Source organism: Tupaia chinensis, unplaced genomic scaffold (assembly GCF_000334495.1).
Source record: "Tupaia chinensis unplaced genomic scaffold, TupChi_1.0 Scaffold149148_1, whole genome shotgun sequence".
NCBI classification, from domain to species: Eukaryota; Metazoa; Chordata; class Mammalia; order Scandentia; family Tupaiidae; genus Tupaia; species Tupaia belangeri.
Window position 1 is genome coordinate 1,248,042 of NW_006208994.1, and position 23,390 is coordinate 1,271,431.

At 38.8% G+C, this 23,390-nt stretch overlaps 1 protein-coding gene across 1 annotated transcript in view; it reads left to right on the plus strand.

The window, feature by feature from the left end:
* LSAMP (limbic system associated membrane protein) overlaps window positions 1-23,390 on the plus strand; it is a 710,022-nt gene that overhangs the window by 668,644 nt on the left and 17,988 nt on the right. The window contains exons 6-7 of the mRNA XM_027769253.1: window positions 378-526; window positions 7,897-7,932. Of these exons, the coding sequence (XP_027625054.1) occupies window positions 378-526; window positions 7,897-7,932 (185 nt within the window). The remainder of the gene's footprint in view (window positions 1-377; window positions 527-7,896; window positions 7,933-23,390) is intronic.

The window sequence follows — 23,390 nt, forward strand, 5'->3', positions numbered from 1 at the left end:
TTACTATTAGACTTTTCCTTGTCGGTATCTCTGTATCCTATCTTTTAGGGCTTGCAGCTCTTAAGCTGATGCCCCAGAACCGTCTTGTAAAATATAAAAAGTGAAATAAGTGATTCAATGGGTGGCTTTCTTTGCAAGTCTTTTTGCCTATAGAGAAAGTGAAGCCCATTAGAACTCATCCATTCCTCAGCCTGCTCTGCCAATGGGCATTGATTCTGACAGTATGGGATTGCACAATGAAAACGAGACATTGAGCAGGGAACAGAACAAACTCTGAGTCTTTTTATCCTTTTTGTCCAGTGTGAGGGTGGGTAAAGAATTATCAAACTAAAATCTTCAACCGTGTTCTCTTTATTCTTCCGTTTTTGAACTCTCAGGATAAACAGTGCCAATGGCCTTGAGATCAAGAGCACAGAGGGCCAGTCCTCCCTGACGGTGACCAACGTCACTGAGGAGCACTATGGCAACTACACCTGTGTGGCTGCCAACAAGCTGGGGGTCACCAACGCCAGCCTCGTCCTTTTCAGTAAGTATGCTACAGCAAGCCCTAGCTCAGTGGGATTGCGCTCTCACGGAAAACCTGAAAACTTTGTTTTTAATCTATTAAAGGTAAACATACACCAAAAAAAAAAAAAAAAATCACTGAAATAAAAACACAGGGTTTTCAACGCATGGGCTTAAGGAGAGATTTACAAAGGGTAAAATATAAAAAGTGAAATAAGTGATTCAATGGGTGGCTTTCTTTGCAAGTCTTTTTGCCTATAGAGAAAGTGAAGCCCATTAGAACTCATCCATTCCTCAGCCTGCTCTGCCAATGGGCATTGATTCTGACAGTATGGGATTGCACAATGAAAACGAGACATTGAGCAGGGAACAGAACAAACTCTGAGTCTTTTTATCCTTTTTGTCCAGTGTGAGGGTGGGTAAAGAATTATCAAACTAAATCTTCAACCGTGTTCTCTTTATTCTTCCGTTTTTGAACTCTCAGGATAAACAGTGCCAATGGCCTTGAGATCAAGAGCACAGAGGGCCAGTCCTCCCTGACGGTGACCAACGTCACTGAGGAGCACTATGGCAACTACACCTGTGTGGCTGCCAACAAGCTGGGGGTCACCAACGCCAGCCTCGTCCTTTTCAGTAAGTATGCTACAGCAAGCCCTAGCTCAGTGGGATTGCGCTCTCACGGAAAACCTGAAAACTTTGTTTTTAATCTATTAAAGGTAAACATACACCAAAAAAAAAAAAAAAAACTCACTGAAATAAAAACACAGGGTTTTCAACGCATGTGCTTAAGGAGAGATTTACAAAGGAAATAACTTCTCTCTCTATTTTCTATTTACTTTTGATAACTGCCTTGTTTTGTTTGTTTGTTTGTTCTTCTATCTGACTTTTTTCCTTGTGGGTTAAACTGAACAAATATTTAGAAAGCACAAATCCCTTTAGTGATGGTCTCTTTAAGAAGCAGGGTCGAGGTAAGAAGGGCCTGGAAGTGATGACAGTTAAGGATGACAGTGACTGGGGAAGACATACTCAGTGAAGATGAATAAGGTGCTGGGGGAAGGGTGAGGCTAGAAAAAGAAAGAGTATTTTTAACAACCCAAAAGGAAGGGTGGAATGAATGATTAAAATGTAATATAAAATCTGAAGGAGGAAACATGGTTGCAGGAAGGTTTGCGAACGACAGCAGGAGACATTACTTTTCTGACACATGATGAGAACCGAAGTGGAATGGTAGGAAAGGGTATTTCTGAAGACCAGAGAAGATCCTGAAAGTAGACTAAAGACGGCTCAGACGTTTTAAAGTTGCTAATATTAGTGAGGGACCTGACCTTGGAACCTTGCTCCTAACAGCACATGGTGGTCTGGTCTCTGACCCCCTGCCTTGTTCCTCTGGTGGCTGTGAGTGTGTAAGCAAGTATGTTCTCACCACTGAGAAGCAGAAGGACGATGAGCGGATCACGGGGAATGCTAACAGAATAAGGACATGAGTACTGGAATCAGTCAAAGAAAACCAAACAAAAAGTTAATGCCGAATAAAAAAGTTCATTTGGACTGAAAGGAAAGTCAAGACTGTGCTGTTATTATTTCAGAATTACAAGCCACTAAGATGTGGTTTTTTGTGTTTTGTGTTGTGTTCTTTGCTCTTTTTTTTTTCTTTTTTTTCTTCTGCCCTGGCTTGTTTGAGAAAACTAGAAATATTATAAACAGGAGAGATGTTTCCATCTTGCTTTATTCAGTTTAGATAAGCCTTCAAGAAAAAAAAAATCAACTTAAGTGAAAGTTGTCTTAAAATGTGATATTACAGCCATTGAAACTGCTTGAGATTCCGCTCTACCTATAAAACACAACCAGGAACTTCTCTACCTTCGGTCTCCAGTTTCTCATTCATAACTCTCACTGACTTCAGTCTGTGACAATTTGATGAGATGCAGCTACACAAATTCTATGTGAATATTACGTTTAAAATTCATATCCAGTTCGTTTGTCTTGGAAGACCAAATTCTATATTCTTTTCTTCAGCTAGAGACATCAATGTCCTTAAGGCACTTAAGAAATTTATTAAGAAATGTAGTTGCTTGATTCATTCCTGACATTAGGGATTGCATAGGGGTGAATTCAAGATTCTGACAAATCTAAGGTGACCTTGTTAAATAGAACAACATACACTTAACAAAAAAGGTGTAAAGAGATGGAAAAGAGAAACTGGAATAATTTGACTAGTAAGAGAAAGTGAGCAATTACACCTTTAGGTTGAAGTCTATGTCCTATTGCATCTAAAAGTATGCTTCAACTAAAATGTTGCCTTTAGAGAGGGAAGAAGAGGAAAGAAGGTGAAAGGATGGGAGACAGAGGCAGAGAGTGAGGAAAACATGGACCATGTCAGAGAAGATCGAGATGTTGCTGCTGGTTGCAAAGAATAATCTGAAACCCTGTAGTGCCACTGCCCTATCACAAAAGCCCGTTCAAGGACTTATCCTAGTAAAATTAAGAAGGAATGTCAAGAAGCTTACAGCATTTCTGATTATAAACTGAGAGTTACATAATGGGGCAATGGTATCATAATCATATTGCCCTTGATGATGTGGTAGAGGTCATCCTTAATTATTTAGCTGAGAAGTGCACAGTATGGAGATTAATGTTGTACTACTTCCCCGTGGGCCCACAGTACTCTCCTCTACAGAACAGTCCACAAGGCCCATTCCTGTGTTTAGCAGCATCCTGAGGCAACACATGCATCAGCATTTAGTTTGGAATTGATTACCCAATTTATGGGCAAAATAAGAAGTGTAATACTTACTGGAAAAATAAAATATGAAAGTTCGTTAGGATTTGGGGTTAAAAGAGCAATTCAAATTTGAAAACAAAACAAAACAAAACAGTGAAACTACCGCTCTGTTTCTTAAAACCAAAGCCCAAGTATTAACATTTAGAAGGGGAAGCACTGCTTCTTTTATAAGAGAACTATCACTCCCCCTCCCACCACCACTACCCATTAGGTTTGAGAGGTACATCATGACTGTGACTGGAACCTTGAAGATGAGACTCTTTTATAGAATAATTCATGCAAGGCAAAAGAAAAGGAAAACAGAGAGAGGGAGAAAGAAAAAGAAAGGGAGAAAAGTCAGAAAGAAGGAAGGAAGGGAGAAAGAGAAAGGAAAGCTAAAAGTTAACGTGTGATCAGATTGTCCCTTACTTAGACTCAAAGCCAGTGGGACTAATGGAAGGAAGACACTGCAAATGGCGGTGGTGGTACTTTTCCACAGAACAGTGTCAGGAGGGGTGGGGTGCTGGGGAGCGGGTGCCTATGGCCAACAGCCCTGACGGAAGCGTTGTGTGGGCAGCGGGGTGCTCTGCTGACCTACCCAGTCCAGAGCAGATGAGGCAGCTGGTGAGCTGCTGCCAGCCAGAGGCAGCAGCAGGTAGAAGCCAGAGCCAGAGCCCCTGAAGAGTTCATAGTTACTCATCTTTGTTGGTGCATCAGCACATTTTCAGCCATATCCACCACAGTGATGTGCTGACGTTCACACAGTGTCAATTTGCGGTCACTTGTCCTCCACAACATGCATACATGTACTTCTCCATTCTCCATTCAATAGTGATCTCCAAAAGGGTCAAAATAATTGAATGAGAATGTAAGGATACAGTGTATTCATATCATTTTTCCCCCTAAGCCAGTGAAAATATTTCTCGTTTGTCTGGTTCTCCACACATTCCAACACTTGATCATCTAAGGTCCATATTGTCTTACTCTATATATCCATGGAATGCTTTTGTAGCATTTCCTTCATCCCTGGGCAAAGCGTTACCTCATATAATTTTCCTGACTGCATTAATTCAGCAGTGCAATGTACATGGACAAGGATTCAGCTCCTTGGGCTCTGTTAGGGACAAATGAATCACACAGATGAAGATTTCTGGGGATGCCGAGGGAAGTTCCACTGTCTGTGTGTGCAACATAACAGATTCTGGGTTTCCATACTAATGACCGGCATGCCCCCACAAGATAATAGGTTTATCTTGTTTCATACTTAGGTTGAGTTAGTTTTAAAGCAATAGATAGGGAGAAAGAATGAGGGTGATAGCTTAAATGTTATCACTTCTTATCAAGTGAGTGCTTAAATGTCCTCTGCAGTTCTGGACCATGGGGGACGCTTTACACACATGATCTCATTTAATCAACTCTACGAACCCACTATGTACTCATGTGTCTCCATTCTACAAAGTTAAGTAACTAGTATAACTAAGTAAGGTTGGTCTTAGGGCTTAAGTTCAAGGAGTCTATTTCCAAGGTCCAGATTCTAAACTAACACATTTCTACCTTTGTATACATGGACAAAAATGTTAGGAGAGACATATGTCATAGTTTGGAGGAGAGCAGACATCATTTTTGCCCTCATTTTTCACTTACTGAGGCCTTCTCACTGGCTTCATATTGCTACATTCCTTCCCACCTAACTCACTGCCTCTGCCACCTTCCACTTCTCTTTCCATTAACCTCCACTAGCCTGGTCCCACAGGTTAGTTTGCCTGTTGGGTTTTCTTTGGCTTAATGGGGTTATCCACTAAAACTTAAGCCTGGTGGTCAGGCTTTAGGAAGGGAACAGTCCCACATGTTGAAGAAAAGTCCTACTGATCGATTATTTTGTACTTTGAGAAATGCATGAATTAATGAGATCCTTTCAGGCTGGTAAATACAGAAGAATAGAAGTACAAAGAAATCTACACTGGCATACCACACTAGTATGTAGGAGATATTTTTAATTTTTTTTAATTTAAAAAGATCATTAACTTAAAGATCTATAATTGACGAAATTTGAAATATTATTTAAGCAATCTAGCACTGCAGCGTCTTTATAATGAGAACCTCCCTCTCTTTATAACCTATTTTAACTTATTAATTTAAGGGTTTGTTGGTTAAATGTGTACCACTGAATAACTAGTTTAGACCTGTCAAAGCCTGTTAACTCAGCTACTTTTAGATGTTATGTAACAAAACAAGTTGAGCTACTATTTGAACACTACCCATGTGCAATTTGAAAGGCTGGTTGCAAACTCTTTGAAAGAGTTCTCTGCAGATCCAAAAGAGAATAGGTGGGCACTCAGCTAGTTTTCATCTCAAGAATAATGGAATATGATGGCTTCCAAAAGATCATAGAAACTTTGTAATTTCCATTGGAAAATAAAATAAAATCATTTCTGAATTAATAAATCACCTCGATACACAAACTCTCCCCTCAGCACCAGTTTTTGTCATTTAGGTATCTTCAGTTCATTTGTAGAGGGTTAATTCCTTCTTGGTTGCTTCTCATGGTGTCCTGTCAGAATCAGCCAATAACACCCACCTACACTCTACTACTACCCATTTAGCAAATAAGAAACCAAAGCTCAGAGTTAAGAAAAATGCTAAAAGCAACAGCCATAGCTCTAGGGCCAACCTTTAAGTTCTCTTTCTAGAACGTCCCAGTCAGCTAATAAGCTATGTTGACCTTCTCAAGCATTACCAGCCAAACTAAAAGTACATAGCACCAAGATTCCTGCCCTCCTCTACTTTTGGAAGTCAAAAGTTGGAAAGTTTATTTCATACAGTAGTATTTACTTCATTTTCCACTCTTACAGGAACACAAAAACCCTGGTATAAGCTACAAAATAGCATCAGAATAATGGAGGAATGATAAGGGTGAAAAACTGGGATGGGGAAGCATCTGAGGGAATATGAATCAGTTGGGTGGAATTAAGAGAATGAAAATAACTAATGGGGCATGAGAGACCTAAGATGCTGATAACAGGGTGGAGCTAAGACAGTAATAACAAGCTGAGAAGCAGTTGCAAAGGCAATGAAAGGAGGTTGGATGAGATGGTTTAGCAATATAAATGGTCTTGTGGAAGTGAGGGCAGAGTGCATTTACCCAGCTGTGAACGGTGTGATGAGAAAATATTAAGCTGAGTCATTTAAACAGTCTGAATAATAATGGTAATAAAAATAAAATACAGTAGAAAGAGTATAATATGGGATAGTCATCTCCAACTGCTACATAAATGCTGAAAGCAATTTAGCTATTTATTTTCAAAGCTGGAAACTTAACACCAAATAACTAGTGGAAGTTTAAACCATTTTTCTACCTGACACTTGTGTAACTAAGACACAATTGTTCACTGGACTATTATTGACCCGCTCCATCTTAATGCCCTTAGGAAACTTTCACATTTTAGTTACAACTTTCGAACAAGCTGGAGAAAAGCTCTTTGTACAAGGAGAGTAGGTTCTCCAATGTCCGGATGTGCCAAGAATGTACCCTTTTGAAGCTTATGGTACAAGATGATAGGTAGATCAAGTTTAAACACGCACGTATTCTTTTCTTTTTATGATTTTGATTTTATTTCCATTTCTCATTGGTCTATATTTACCTGTATTATCCAAGCTGCTAGTAGGAATAAAGTGTGTGCAAATTACATTAATCCATAGTGTTTTTTTTGGGGGGGAACAAATATTGCATTGCATCCTAAATACACCAGCCTACCTTCCAGAAAGAGTTAAAGAGAACGAGTTAGAGTTACATCTGGGGTTTTACTGAGATGAATGGTGGATACCTTAAAGCTTCAATTCGTCAGCATATTCAATGTATGATCAGTAGCTATGCTGTAGGTGCGGGACTGTGAGAGACTCAAAGCAAAGACCCCAGTATTGAAAAGAAAAGTACTTCTTCTTATTCAACAGGATGTATCATGAAGCAGAGGTGATTAGTTGATCCAATTTCAGGTGAGATTATATTAAAACAAGATGGTGAGTTTAAGGGATAGACTAGAAATAAAATTAAAGTATGCCAAGAAATGTATTATGTTGCCATTACTCTTGCACTAATATCAATGACATTGAAGTAAAAACCTGAGGGAAAGCTGAATTAATATTTCCCAAAATAAATGTTTCAGATACTTGGCTAATGCTGATGTGAGCTGCAGAGTTCAGGGAGAGGGAAGAAGTCTGTAGCTACCATAGGTCCACTCGTCATCAGCTAAGGAGATGAGAATAGGACCGAGATGCATTGCCTGAATTTAATCACTACCATCAACACCCTATACTCCAACTTCCTAAAAATCTCAAATCTCAGTGGTGAGTTTTTCCAGTGGAGAGTAGGATCCTTTTGGTAGCATTACCACAATCTGCTGTTGTCTCCCTATTCTACCTAAATTTTTTTTTAAATCTTTGTATTTATAATTTTACTAATAGCTCTCTTTGATACTTTAGTGTTAACATGAAGGACAAAGGTTTTATGGGAGATATGATTCTACAGGCATGGAAATTTATGTATTTTATAATTGTTTGAGTAGCAAAACATGACAAAGATTTATAAGTCTCTTTAAACTCTCCATGATGCTTACTATTTTTTCCCCCTATAGAGCGTGTTTTACCCACAATTCCCCACCCCTTTCAAGGTCAGTATGATTTTTGTCACTGTAGCTTTGCTGCTGGGTCATTCTCCATCATCTGTAATGAATAAAAAACACAAAGGAGGAAAACAGATTCACCAAATTCACATATTATAGAAATATTTTGTTACGCCTCCTAAAAAATCAATCTGTTGCCTCCATACCCATTGGTGGGCATATAACAAATCTGTCACGTGACCTCACTTCGTGGCGGTTAGTAGCTGGGAAGACAATGCTAAACTCAGAGAGCATTTTTTTCTTCAAACAGTATTCATTACACCTAACTACAAACTTACAGATTCGAAACACAGCCAGTTAAATTTTCTATTCCCTAAAAATACAACTGACTACCCTCCCATTTGGGGGTTTATAATACCTGAATCTGAAGTCATTGGTATTACTTTTGAAAAATGGATTTATATACTGCCAATGGCTAAATTCAACCAGATTACAAGGACATTACTTTTTCTTACAATCTTGCCCATTCATGTGTTTTTCCTTTTAATCAAAACTATTTTAGAACATAAGTAAAAACCCAGGTAGTCATTCTGTACTCCTTTTCATAGAACTTTCTACACACTTGAATCAAATGTTGCCTCCTCCACCACATTTAGATGCAAGTTGCAGCTACAACTTTCTAGCTTAAGGCTATTTAAAGGCAAATTGGCAAATAAAATTAAAACAATACAAAAAAATCTGAAATGAAACCAACCTACCATTGAAATTAAATTCCAGAAAAGTGATTTGCAAATAGCACTCAAAGACCTGAGAAAAAATGGAAAGTAGGCCATGCGGGGCCTAGTGTGGAAAAATAAATCCAATTAAACAAGATTATCATACACACCGTAAAGGAAATGTGCTCAGAATTAAAGGAAGAAAGCTGTGTTTTTATAAGGTTGAAGATGAATCATGTTTTATTAACACTTGTCCAAACTAACAACTAGAACAAAATTGAGTATAGCTATTCAGATGTCAATAAGTCATTGATTTGCCTATGTATGTATTCACATATATCCAAACTTATTTTAATTATATTTAATTATATTTGAAACAAGGACAACAGGTTCCAAGGGTTATTTTTCATTTTAAAAGAGGTCCACATTATTTTTAGTATAAAAGTTCAGAAGAACTCTATTGAATAAAAAAAAACTTCCTGAAAACATTAATGAAATCTGTTTCTTATCCCAGCCACTAAAAATGAAACTGCTAAAGTGTGCCCCTTTTTTTAGACTTGACACGAAACTTGTCTTCATGGAAAATATCCCGTTTTGAATTTCTGACATGCCGCAATTATTTTAAGACATTTATCTTCTAGTGTTGCTGCAAAGATTGACACCATTTTATCATGTTGCCATTTTGCAAATATCTTGATAGGAAACTCACACACATACACATTTGCCCCCATGGATAGCACTTGCAAAGAGGTCGTGCTCCCTCCAAGATGATCTTTGTACTGTATCACTATTGCTCGGGGTACTCTTTGTGAAAGTATTTTTGCAACCACAAACTCAAATATTTATCTGATCATGCATTATGATACATGTAATACTGAACAAAGTGAGACCAGACACTGTCACAAAGGACAGCTGTCAGAGAAGGAAAAACAGTCTCAACTAGAAATGGAACATATGGGATTGTGTTGAACTTTGTATTTCCCAGAATCTGAATTGTTGATTGGAGAATGACCCTAGTTTGATTTTTCCGTTGTAGGTAGATTGTAGTTAGCTTTCTTAGATCCAATAGTTTTTAGAGAACATAGTTTATCTTATTACTAATACTTTGGGCTTCTGCTAGTGGAAACTGAAAAGCTGTTCATTAAGACTTGGGATAGTTGGTGTGAGAGGGTGCTTGAAAAAGGTGGTCCCCTTTGACGTTCCCTACTCTTCATAATGGAAGTGCGTCTAGAGATGCCCTCACATTGTTATGGATCAAGCCACTTTTCTCCCTCTTTCTAATCAAGAAGGTTACCCATGTGAAATGCAGTTTCTCCTGGAAGGACACTCTAAGGATAGGCTAATTAACCCTTTTATGGTACCAATTAAATACCCACATATCTGTGAAAAGTATTCCTCACTGTTGTCATAACTATAGCTCAAGAAACCTTCATTCAGTTAAATGTCGTGTATTGTCATCAGCTAAATTTCAACATCTCTAAGCAGCTAGTTGATGAAAATGGCCTAAAAACTTTTGAACCAATTAATTTTTTTGAATGTTTTAAAAGTAGGAGAAAAATCACAAAAATCCTTTTCCATCCTCCCATCCTAAGAAAGAGAACTTTTCTAATTTCCAACCCAACAAAACTATATATTTCATTACAGCTACTCATCTCTCATTGGAGAGTCTCCCCCCTGTCCTCGCTCTACAGGGCTCATCAAGCTGACTGGGATGCACAGCAGAGTCACAGCAAAGGTCCTAAACCCTTTCAAGCTGTGATTAAACAAAAACAAGGCTCAATAAATCAAATGCATTTCCCTTGGGTTTCCTTCATCACATTGCTTGATTTTCTGCAGTGATAATAATAATGCTGAAATCACACCAAAAGGTAATTTGTATTGACTGTGGACAATCAAAAATTTTAAACTGTCCTCTCCCCCACTGCCAAAAACAAAACAAAACAAAAATCTAGCATGCTCCTTCATTAAAAATATATATGTATACATGCATGCACACACACATACACATATATAGAGAAAATAGTGCTCCATCTTTGATCTGCCTTTGATAGATTTTCTCCTCTCTAATTTTAATTTAAGTTTATTTATTCTGAAATGAGTTCCGAATTGCATATATTTGCATAAACACCCCTGACTATCTTGCTGCGGAAAATCCACTGAATTGTAAAATGAAGAGAGTCCGTTCTATCTGAGGGAATTTTCTCACTTGTTAAGCTCAGATCATTTCCTGAGGCCTCTGCACACTGGGCACTTTCTCCCCGTCAGCCTCCGTTTACTCTTGCATGACCCTTCCTCATAATGGAAGTGCGTCTAGAGATGCCCTCACATTGGGAAGATTGTGGGTTCACGATGAGGTGATAAAACTAGCCTTAGAAAGTTAAAATGAAGTATAAGAAGGGAAAGGACAAGGACAAACCCCCATTGTTTTGTTTCTAAAACTCTCAAGTGAAGAATTCCCTTGAGCTCAGGGCTCAAGGCTCAATCAGCTCATCTTTCTCTGATGGCTGCCACTGAAAAAAAAAAATAAAATAAAGAAAGGAAGAAAAAAACCTCTGGAATGTGCCTCACTTGTTTGCCTCCCATCTGATTATTTATCCCAAGTGAACAGCCTTTCCATTCACTAATCCCGTGTGGCAAGTGGGTTTGGGAAATATTGAGATTATCTTCCAGGTTCAGGCATTGCACTGGGTTTGTTCACAGCTGCTTGCCATTCAGTCCCTGCTTTTCCATTGAAAAAACACATTGCACATGGCTGGGTCTGCATGATTAATACAGCTGTCTAAAGCTCTCTGAAAACAAAGCAAAACCCCCCAAAATTAAAACTTAAAAAAATTAAAATCCAACCCACAAACAAACCAAGCTTGCAGAAATCTGAAGTCAGCGTAGCATATTTTCTCCCAAAGAAAGACTGGTGTTCTCTGGGCAAGCCTGGAATCAGAGCAGCCAACATCTATCTACAGTAGAAGGAGGAGGTATATCTGTCCTCAACTGGCATTCCCAGGATTTGGTTCTTAAAATCAGTCTCCAGGAGGATAGAAGGAAAAATGAAAGAAAATCCAGCACATATTGCATGTTAAAAAGATCATTGAGCAATCCCTAGATTTTCATTTATTTTCCATGAAATGGAAATACCTATCTTGGGTATCAGTGAGGAAATACTTTTTTTTCCAGCTCTTGAATATAACAGTACTTTTATCTTATCTAATAATGGTATAATAGTGCTAACTAACATACATACTGAGCTTCTTAAGTAGGACTAGAAGCTTGAGGGCCTTTTCATGTGCTAACACTAAGAAAGTGACATGAATCTTCTTCCACACTTTCTAATGATCAAAGTTCACTCAAACTCCAACCTACCACTTGCTGCAGACAGACATACACTGTGTATGTATTCATGTGCATTACAAATGCATCTATCTAATGAATTTTAAACATCAATGTAATTTATTTTATATATTACAACACTTATAATATGTAATACTCAGTTACTCTTGTATTGATACATTTTTACAAAGTCCATTTTGAAATACGCTCCACATGCAGAGAGATGTAGGCCCCGCTCACAGACACACACAGATTTATATGAAAGCACTCATCTTTAAAAAACATGAGCAGAGTTTTCTGGCATCGGCACATCTAATTTCACACACTTATTCAGGCTGATTTACATACAGACCTCTATTAATCATGGATAATTACTAGCATTGTTCTCTGTAATTCAGTTTTTCCAACTGTGAAATGGGAAAGAAATTATATTTTTCATGCCTACAAGCTCAAAGTAGTATTTTAAATAATATACAAAAGAGAGCTTTAAGTTCCTGGAAAGAAAACATATTCAATTTAGTATAATATTCAGAAACATACATTTCTTTCATTTTAAGGGCACTGATATTTAGAGGTATACTTTTATTATGTTGCATGGATATTAGTTAGATATAAGTTCAATATGACTTCATTACAGTTTGATGTATTGTGGGTTGTAAGAATGTCTAAAAAGCCCCCTCTGTAAACAAGTTTAAATATAGAAGCATCCCAAGGCCAAATAAAACAGATTTTTCATTATTTTTTGCTAATATAATACTGCACTTAAGAGGAACTACAAAATTGCATAGTTCCCTATTATGCGGCACACACACACACACACACACACACACACACACGCATATACTCGCAAGCTTTTGGTGAATGTCTGTCATTCACATGTCACTTGCCATGCTAATCTAAAATCATCAACCTGCCCTTTTTGCTGACCAAGGGTATAATGCATGTCTTAGGTAAGGTTTTATTTTTATTATTTTAGAATTATTTTATTTTATTTATTATTTATTATCATTATTTTCCAGTTTGATCAGAGAAAGAGAGAGAGGGAAAGTGAGAAAGCAAGTCACCAGGACTGGGACTTGAACCATGGTCGGCCATGTGGAAGTCCAACATCTTTAACCACCACGCCACCTGTTGGTCCAGGTTGTAGTTTTTAAATGCAGGGTTTTTTTCCCCTTGGCTAGCAGAAACAAAGGTCTTGTGTCTACTATTGGAACTTAGGCAGTCATGTCAACACAAATTTACAGCAAAATCATTGGCCTTGATCAACACCCATGAAAAGAAGGAGCTAACCTTAATACCTGATTCCCTGGTTTCCTTATTAGGAACAACAGCCTAACATCCCCCTGATTTTCTTTAGTGACTTGAAACCAAGTGAAATGTTTGATATGGAATCCAGTATTCACTTGTCAGTCCCATGATTTAGACTCTAATAGGTGAGGCCTTCCCATCTTTATGTCTCAGCTCTTCTTACCACTATTTTTTTTTTTTTTGGACAGGTTTTTGCTATAAGGGCATGTGTGCTTGCCAGTAAGAGAAAGACAGAGAGACAGAAACCAAGAAATCACTGCCCAGGGGGATGGCCATGCTGCCATCCCTTCTCCTCCATTCTCCTCTCGGGATCTTGGGCATGCACGCACATGCATCTGGCATAAGTTTAAAGCCACCGGGTCCGGGACTTGAACCACGGTCGACTAGGTGGAGTCCATCAACATAGCTATTATGCTAACTGCCGATCCCAACCTGCCTCTATTCTTGTTTCTGTTTTCTACACTTGTTTTTGTTCTCTTCCTATTAAAACATGCTAGCAAGATTAATTATGAAATTCATCACGGCATTTTTTAAATATCCAACTATGGCTTGGAAATGTTATTTCTCTCAGGATTTACATTTAGCTTCTAGCAAAATGGTTAAAAATCCTACAGCATGAATTGAAGGGTAGGAGAATTTTTAGTAATAGGACTCCTCTAATGCTTTTCTCTGGTGTGCTGGTGGGTCTACCTGCACCAGTCAGTCTTTCCCCGTGATTTTCCCCATGCTATTTAGATTTCTAGAGCCAGTAGGGATTTGAAAATGAATATTTTTTTGAAAATCCAAGCTTCCACTAAATTTTAATTTGATGGAAATATTGCTCTTCTATGAGTTTTATAGAAAAACAATCTTTCAAAGTAACAATTACATTTGGGGATTAAGTTTAAGTAATTGGCAGTCTTGTCTTTTTAATTAAAAGGAATAAAGCTGCCTAAGAAGAGCTCAATGAGATTTGCAGTGGAAGCTGTTGGCGTGCTGCCCCCCAGGGTGAGGAGAACGTGATCCTGAATGGACAGAAAAAGCTGATGCAGTTCCCTTAGTTTTGAGAGCACGCCCCTTGCGCCGTTTGTCATGGGGTTTGTATCACATGCCATTTAGCAGGAGGGTAGCAGTCCATGGTGAAAGGCAGTGCTGAGTATATCTAGGAAGGAAGTCCTTTCTTTAGAATCGTAGCTGGGTTCAGGGACATTGTATGGAGCTGGGGTTCTTAAACAGGGTGGAACTACTTGGAGTCAAAAAGGAAAAAGAATATATATCCTCTCAAATATTACATCATCAATACGGTCTGCTCTACACAAGTGTTATACCATAGCTTCCAACAACAGTATAGTTTTATTTCCATCTGTCTTTGGCTCCTTCTTTCTTTTTACTTGAAATTTCTATTCTTGGGTTGGTTCTGTAGCTTAGTGGTTAAGGGAATCAGATCCCACATGACTGAACACATTCAAATCCCAGCTCAGTGGCTTAGAAAACATGTCTGGATGTGCAAAAGGTGTACCTCGAGTCCCAATAGGATGGAGAAATGGAGAAGAGATGGTGGCATGACCACACCCATTCTGCAGTGTTTCACTCTCTCACTGTCTGTCTCTGTCTGGACAGTACACACACGCTTTGGCACATTTTTAAAAAATTCTTATTTCTGGGAGCTGGCAGGTGGCATGACAGTTGAGGCACTGGACTCCCACATGGCCAACTGTGGTTTGAATCCTGAACCTGGTAGCTTGCTTTTCCTCTCTCTGTTTCTCTCTGGTCAAATTTAAAATATCAATAACAAAAATGATAATAATAAGTTTAATTTAATTTAAAAATTCTTATTTCTGATATATATATTTCTTTATGTTAGTTTTCTCTACTTTTTCCACCACATTCACCTTATATTACACACACATAGTCTCTTGGACATTCTTCAAGTGCGAAAGGAAAAGTTCTGATGGTATTATCATTCATTTCTAAATACTGTTTACCAGCCATGCAAGCGCCACAAAGCCTCTATCTCATCTATCTGGAGGAAACACCAACTTTTGAAGTGGCAAGATACAAATTAACCTTAGTAACAATTTCTTTTGTGCAGTCCTCTCTCCTCATGATGCTCTTTCATCATCAGAAGTTATTTGTAAGTATTAAATGAGTACCTCCATGGGAAAAAAAAAATCAGTATAAGTGGTCCCACCTTACATCTCCCCTTGTATACTGCTGTGAAAAAATGCACCTGCCAAGCAAGAACACAGCATGACATAATGAGTTTGGAATTCCAATTTAAGGTGTTCAAATGTACCCAGCTGTACGATGGCAGTAGGCAGACTACTCACTAGGACTCCACTGAGAATTGTCAGCTCATATCCACCACCAATCAGTAGGAAGAGAGACCTTACAAGTCATTTATCATGCTTCCTAATTGAACCCTGGGGAGCAAAATACTGTCGTAGTTTACTACAGTGTTTTGCTTATCACTGTACTGATTATGAAAGAAAATGCTTCTCACATCTCTGTAACACACATGTACGGTTAACACCTAGACATTACTGCTAACACAGTACCTTTACTATAAATCAGAGCTAATAGCCTAGGCTACTTTTCATCTGTCCCATACTCACAATAAAGGTTCTGATTTAACTACCCATCTTCTAAATTTTACAGTTCTAGTACAATATTTTTAACTGCCTTGACTGAGTATTCATTCTGTTTACCACCTCCAGTTCTTTAGCTTTTACAGTGGCAAGCATTCCCAGCCATGTTCTGTGTTGGAAGTTGATGGGTCCTTCTAAAAAGCTTTCTCAATTACATGTGTGAGTCTTGTAGGACTGGAAAGCAGAGAGCGTTTGGAGAGTAGAAATGAGAAAAAGGAAAAGAGGGGGTGGGGGTGGGGTAGTAACTTGCACTTCTCTGTTAAATCACAAGCTAGAATAATTGGGGAAATGTGTTTTACTCTTCTCCCTGGAGTCTCAGAACACAGGTAAGTTCACTTGGAAAGCTGCTAAGGGTAGGAAGTACTTAGGAAGACGGAATGGGCTCACTCATGGGAGGTTGGTCTTCCCTCCGTTCTAACTTGTCGGCTGTATGACTTCTCATTCTGCAGTTAGTTGTACTCTCCACTTGCTTTTGTCTTGGCTTTGTAGAGTTTCTTTTAGAGTTCATGATTTCTTTTCTTATGATTTCTAACCACTAAGCTTACAAGAGAAGGCCTTCATTCCTGATGGTCAGTTAAGACTAGTTTGGGCAGAGGGTGACTTGATTTGGCAATGCACAGTATTTCGATGACACTATTCATGTACTCAAAGTGTGCTGTCTGAGGACTTACTCTGAGCTAGAGCTGGGGGATGAACAGCCAAGGATAGCTTCTGCCCTGCTAGAGTTTACAGACCACATAGAAAACAGTACATGATGAACCAAGCCAACTTTGTTAAGTCCATGTTAGGGTACCTGAGAAGTGCTGGAGAACAGAGCAGAGCCACTTGACCTAGCCTGCGCTGGCCAAGGGAGGCTTCCAGCTTAAAAGTGAGGTTGAAAAGGCAGAAAGGAGAGAAGGGGGAGAAGTGTAGAACATGCCAGTATCTGCAAAGCTCTAGAATTCGGAAGGAGCTTAACTGACAGAAATTCAACATACAATCTAATTCTTAAAATCTAGAAAGACAAAAATCACTTTTTCTCTAATAAATTCTCCTCTTTTACATCTGACTTGTAGGAAAGAAAAAAGAAAAAGAGAGAGAAAGAAGGAAGGAAGGTGATAAACTAGTTAAAAGAGACAGCTTAGGCATTTCCACCTTTACTATACTTTCAAAATAAGGAAGAACACTTTTTGGCTTAATCATATGGACAAACATCAATACTGTATACTGTGTGTAGGGTAGAATTACTCAGGCTTAGTTTTCTGGATGATGCTGAGAGGCTATTATTCAGTAGAACATCTAGAAAAAACTTACAAGGAGGTTGGATGGAAGGTTTTTATCTTAGTTGTAGGAACAGTCAGGTTGTAAGGAGTCATCAGTATTTTCAGGGAGTTGCACCTGAATCTGGCTCTAGTGTTCTTTGTGGAGTCAGCAAAACAGCGAGAGTTAACAGATAAGTTGGACTTGTTATTGAGGACCCTAGAGGCCCAAAAAAATCATTGGAAAAGGTTCAAAGCAGAACTCCCTTTACCAAGATCTGCATTGTGGTGGTTAGTGTCTTAGAGGTAGGCCCAACAATAACTCAGAGCAAAACAACATGTCTTTTGTTTGTGTTTTTGTTTCTGTTTTAGAGATTTTTGCTCTAAGGCATATGCACTTGCTGGAGAGACCGAGAGGAAAACGAGAAATCACTCCCGCAGAGGGGATGGCCACACCACTATCTCTTCTCGTCCATTCTTCTCTCGGATCTTGGGCATACACGCACAGGTGCCTGGCATGAGTTTAAGCCACCGCGTCTGGAACTCATCCAGGATTCATACTGTGGTCAGCTACGTGGGAGTCCAGTGACATAACCATTATTCTATCTGCTGGTCCCCAACATGTTTTCATCTCTTGTTTTATTTCTAGGAGCTTTAAAATCTCAGGAAATCTTACAAATTCACTTATCTCTATATTCAAATTCTGCAGGCTAGTTTTTTATTTTGCTACATGCTAAATGACAATGCAGATTACATGGACTAAAGAAGATTCTAAAACTGTTAAGGCTTTTTGTTTCATTTTGTTTTCTTTAGTTTTACTATAGTGTTCACGTGCTCACCGAGAAAGACAGAGAGAGGAAAAGGGAGAAATCACCTCGGGCAGGGGGGCACTCCAAAATCCCTTCCCCTCCATTCTCCTCAAGGGATTTTGGGCACGCGTGCACACATGCCTGGCGTGATTTTCAAGCATATGTGCCTGATGTGTTCTCAAGCTGCCAGGTCCATGGCTAGGACCGCATAGTCAGTCAGATGTGGAATCCAGTCACCTTAACCTCCATACTAGCTACTGGACCAGATTTGTGATGTAAAACGGATTCTAAAATGGATCTGAAATGCAAATTTTAGAACTAGGACATAGATAAAAGTAAGACTAGAGAGGACTAAAATTTCTAATCCTTTTTAGCAAGTCAGATAAATGAAAATGTGAAAGACTTTCAAATATGCGTGTGTCTTTAAACCCAGAAAATAGAATCTGTTGTATTTTATATTTTAATAACCAAGTAAAATCAACAACTAATCAGGTTTGAGGCTTAGAAGTAGTTCTTTATTAAATGAGTTGAGTGGTCTCTTAATTCCAACGAGGGGCAGAGGGCCAGGACCACACCTGTGGGTGCTGTGCACACATCCGCAGCACCAGGGTGGGGATACTTGTTACTTGTTTAAGACAGAAACCGCATATCTGGCCTAGAGTACCTTACCGACAGCTAATTCAAATAAATTTTCCTCTGGAATTTAATCTTATACATATTCTTAGGTGGCATAGCCCAAGGAAACCCCTTTATTAAACTGAGCCCCGTGGGCATTCTCAAACATTTTAATTCATTGATTATTAAAAATTAAACCTCTTGAGCTGAATAAGAAACCCTTAGGATTTGAGGAAGCTGACGTGGTATCAGAGACTGAAGTTTTCTCTTTACGTTGAGAGTGTTTGGTCAAACAGAACTTTCTGTAACGATCCATATCCATATCACCAAGGAGCAGTTAAAGTCAATCGTGTACCTGTATTTACTGTCTAGGATGAGTCTTCAGCACATCAAGACTGTGGTCAGAAGGACCTTACAAACATACATAACATGTGTTGTATTAAATTACCATTCTATGCTATTTTAAAAATTAATTTATTATCATTATTCTTTAATTTGGCCAGAGACAGAGAGAGTGAGAAAGGAAGCTGCCAGGTGCAGGACTCAAACTCTGATCGGCCATGTGGGAGTCCAGCGCCCCAGCTACCATGCCACCTGCCAACCCCACCATTTCATGCTATTAAGACCATGTTCTTTACAGAAATTAGGCCTCATCCATGATAGCTTCTCTTTTGTTCTACTGTATATCAGTCAACTAGAAAGAAGGGGAAAAATTCTGATTCCTTGTAATATTATCAACATAATGCCAAATAATAATTTAAAAAGACTATTTTATTTTCCCCAGATTTAGATGTATTTTTAATGCAATGATTTGGTTTTTGTTTTGTTTGGTTTGTTTTAGTTTTTGCTGTAGGGCACATGCTCATGAGGAGAGAGGGAGATAGAGAAAGAGAGAGAAATCATTATTCATTATATATGGAGAGAAGTCATTATTCACGTCCCCAGGAGGGATGTCCATGCTGCCATCCCTTCTTCTCCATTCTCCTCTTGGGATTTTAGGCACATGTGCATATGCACCCAGGGTGATTTTCAAGCCATCAAGTCTAGGACTCAAACTGCAGTCAGCCATGTGGGATCCAGATGCCCTAACCTCCATACCACCTGCTGGCCCACATAGATTTGTTTTTATAAATAAGTTTCTAGGTGCAGGACTCAAACTCTGATCGGCCATGTGGGAGTCCAGCGCCCCAGCTACCATGCCACCTGCCAACCCCACCATTTCATGCTATTAAGACCATGTTCTTTACAGAAATTAGGCCTCATCCATGATAGCTTCTCTTTTGTTCTACTGTATATCAGTCAACTAGAAAGAAGGGGAAAAATTCTGATTCCTTGTAATATTATCAACATAATGCCAAATAATAATTTAAAAAGACTATTTTATTTTCCCCAGATTTAGATGTATTTTTAATGCAATGATTTGGTTTTTGTTTTGTTTGGTTTGTTTTAGTTTTTGCTGTAGGGCACATGCTCATGAGGAGAGAGGGAGATAGAGAAAGAGAGAGAAATCATTATTCATTATATATGGAGAGAAGTCATTATTCACGTCCCCAGGAGGGATGTCCATGCTGCCATCCCTTCTTCTCCATTCTCCTCTTGGGATTTTAGGCACATGTGCATATGCACCCAGGGTGATTTTCAAGCCATCAAGTCTAGGACTCAAACTGCAGTCAGCCATGTGGGATCCAGATGCCCTAACCTCCATACCACCTGCTGGCCCACATAGATTTGTTTTTATAAATAAGTTTCTATTCTGATAATAAATGTTATGCATTCTCATTATGGAAGGATTTGAAACTATATGAGACAATAAAGAAAATAAATATCATATATATTCTCTCTCCTCAGAAAAAACACCATTACTATGATTGGAATGTTTTGTCTCAACGTTTGAACTGTCAGGATGCTAAGAACTGTTCAAGTTGAGACCAGCAGTTGGCATGATGGCTATGTCACAGGACTCCCATGTAGTCAACCACGGTTTGAGTCCCGGACCTGGTGGTTTAAACTCACGCTGGGCACATGTACATGCGTGCCCAAGATCCTAAGAGGAGAATGGAGGAGAAGGGATTGCGGTGTGGCCATCCCCCCAAGGGGATGATTTCTCGCTTTCTGTTTCTGTCTCTCTGTCTTTCTCTGTCTTTCTAGTGACTGCACGTGCCCTATAGCAAAAACCTCTCAAAATAAAATAAAACCATTCAAGTTATAACACCCAGAATGGTCCTGGTTTTCTACCCTCTTTGAGGCTGGATGAGTTTCTGTGACTTGCCCAAGACCACAGCAGAGGTAGACCCTGTGAGTAACCCTTCTGCCTGGACCCATGTTCTCCCCACACGATAAGCACACTCAGAGCTCTCCCAGGTCCTACATCAAACCTGAGTCACCTTGCAAGGTACTTTCTTCTGTTACCTCTGAAATACTCCGTACGAGTCCCTTTTTCAGATGCAGAAGCTCCTACATTTTTTTCTCCTGATCACAGGACTCCCATGTAGTCAACCACGGTTTGAGTCCCGGACCTGGTGGTTTAAACTCACGCTGGGCACATGTACATGCGTGCCCAAGATCCTAAGAGGAGAATGGAGGAGAAGGGATTGCGGTGTGGCCATCCCCCCAAGGGGATGATTTCTCGCTTTCTGTTTCTGTCTCTCTGTCTTTCTCTGTCTTTCTAGTGACTGCACGTGCCCTATAGCAAAAACCTCTCAAAATAAAATAAAACCATTCAAGTTATAACACCCAGAATGGTCCTGGTTTTCTACCCTCTTTGAGGCTGGATGAGTTTCTGTGACTTGCCCAAGACCACAGCAGAGGTAGACCCTGTGAGTAACCCTTCTGCCTGGACCCATGTTCTCCCCACACGATAAGCACACTCAGAGCTCTCCCAGGTCCTACATCAAACCTGAGTCACCTTGCAAGGTACTTTCTTCTGTTACCTCTGAAATACTCCGTACGAGTCCCTTTTTCAGATGCAGAAGCTCCTACATTTTTTTCTCCTGATTAGAATAGTCCGATTTTCTCTTTCATAGATTTGTCTTTTTAAATGCAGTAGCTTTATTAATTTTTTTTTCATTCTCTTTATTATAGAATATAGGAGGTTGGTTGTCCAATTGATTAGAAAAACAAGTGAGGCTCAAATATTTGATTTCTATTTTATAGCAAGAAATTATGCCAGCATTAATTTTAGTTCGGCTTATTTATTTAACAAAAAATCAGCATTGTATGCCTCGAGGTGCACTATTCAATAAGTCTATTCATGTCTCAGTCATTATTCACTCCTAAATAACATCAAACATCAGAAGTTAATTTCTGGTCACAGTCAGCTCTATGAGGGGAAACTTTTCGGAGGTATTTGAAAATAAACTGTGGGGTTCTGTATAGGCCAACATCAAGCTAAGGGGAACTACTAGTCCTTCTTAATGATTGGTAAAATTTCTTAGTTTTCTCAGCCAGTGTGATACATTCTTTTCGTCATTAGGACAATGGTCCACCAATGAACTAAGAAAATAGAAATAACCTGAAGGTTACGATTCGAGGTTATTTTTATATTTTGACTTTGACTTTCCCCCCCTTTACCTAGGCCTAGTATGATCACTGTGATTCTCAAAGAACATTATTCTAGAAATGTTAGCCAGTAGGGCTTACACAACATGAATGTCATACACAGGAGACAATCAAAAGCTCTAACAATCCAAACAGGAATCACAAGGCATATCTTTTTTCTATGACAGTAGAAAAAATGAAAATACTTGTAAGTAGAAGCTACTAATCCCTAAAGCCTCTGAGTAGAGTGGAAAAACCCCCGAGAAAGAAATTAATAACTTTCAAAGTGTGGCTTTGAAAATTGAATTAATAAAAATGCCCCCCCCTTTTAAGCCACTATAATAATAAAGGTTTTATTTTTCAAAACCTCGACAGAAATATATATAAAAGTCGGAGAACAAAAAAACATAAATTTCCAGGGAGAAATCTTACAAATATTATGCTTCAGGTCCTCAGCAATAGTGAGAGCAGAGACAGCAACAGGTCAAATCTTCTCCTTCATTTCTTTTATTAAATTTTTTGATGATTTTTGTATCATCCCTCTATCACAATTTCCAGGCAACTGAAGAATAAAATCTCTATTGAATTTGGTATTCTTCTTCCTGCAAACACACACTTGTACTAACCTTGTCCTCCCCCAAAATAATAATTGTAATGAATTATTTTATGTCTTTTAGCAGTAAGTTATAATCCTACAGCATATCAGATGATTGGATTTAAAGAAAGAGTCATACCACACATAAAAAGGGAATGTTTCCTTGTTCAAAAAACAAGGTGTTTATGTTCAAGTAAACACCCTGGATTTAGAATAACTCCAAACAATACAAATCCCAAAACTCTATTATCGTTCATGCAGATGGGAATATATGCTCATTAAGCAGAGGCAAGTTGTCAAGTCAAAAGTCCAAGCACTATAAATAAGTTCTCCTTACAAAAAAAAAAAAAAAAAAAAACCCCAAATTTTCCATGTACATAGACACAGAAGTTTTCTGTGATAATGAGGGAACTTTCAAACCATAAACTCTAGAGCTTCCAATGAAACATCGCTCATCTTTACATTGTTCACTCTAGTTTTTGCAGAGAGACAGAGAAAATGAGTCATCCCACCAAGTGAGAGGGGAGAGCAAGAAGGAAGAATAAAACTCTGGCCCTTAAACCAGAAATCAGCTTTGGTTTTGTATTCCTAAGGTTTGTATTTTCATTAGTCTTTTTTTTTTTTTTTTTTTTTTTGCTTTTTAAGTAAGATTTTTGCTATTGTACTCAAGGAGAGACAGAGAAAGACAGGAGGTGAGAAATAACCCCCCCCCCCCCCGGGGGGGGGCGACACCCCAA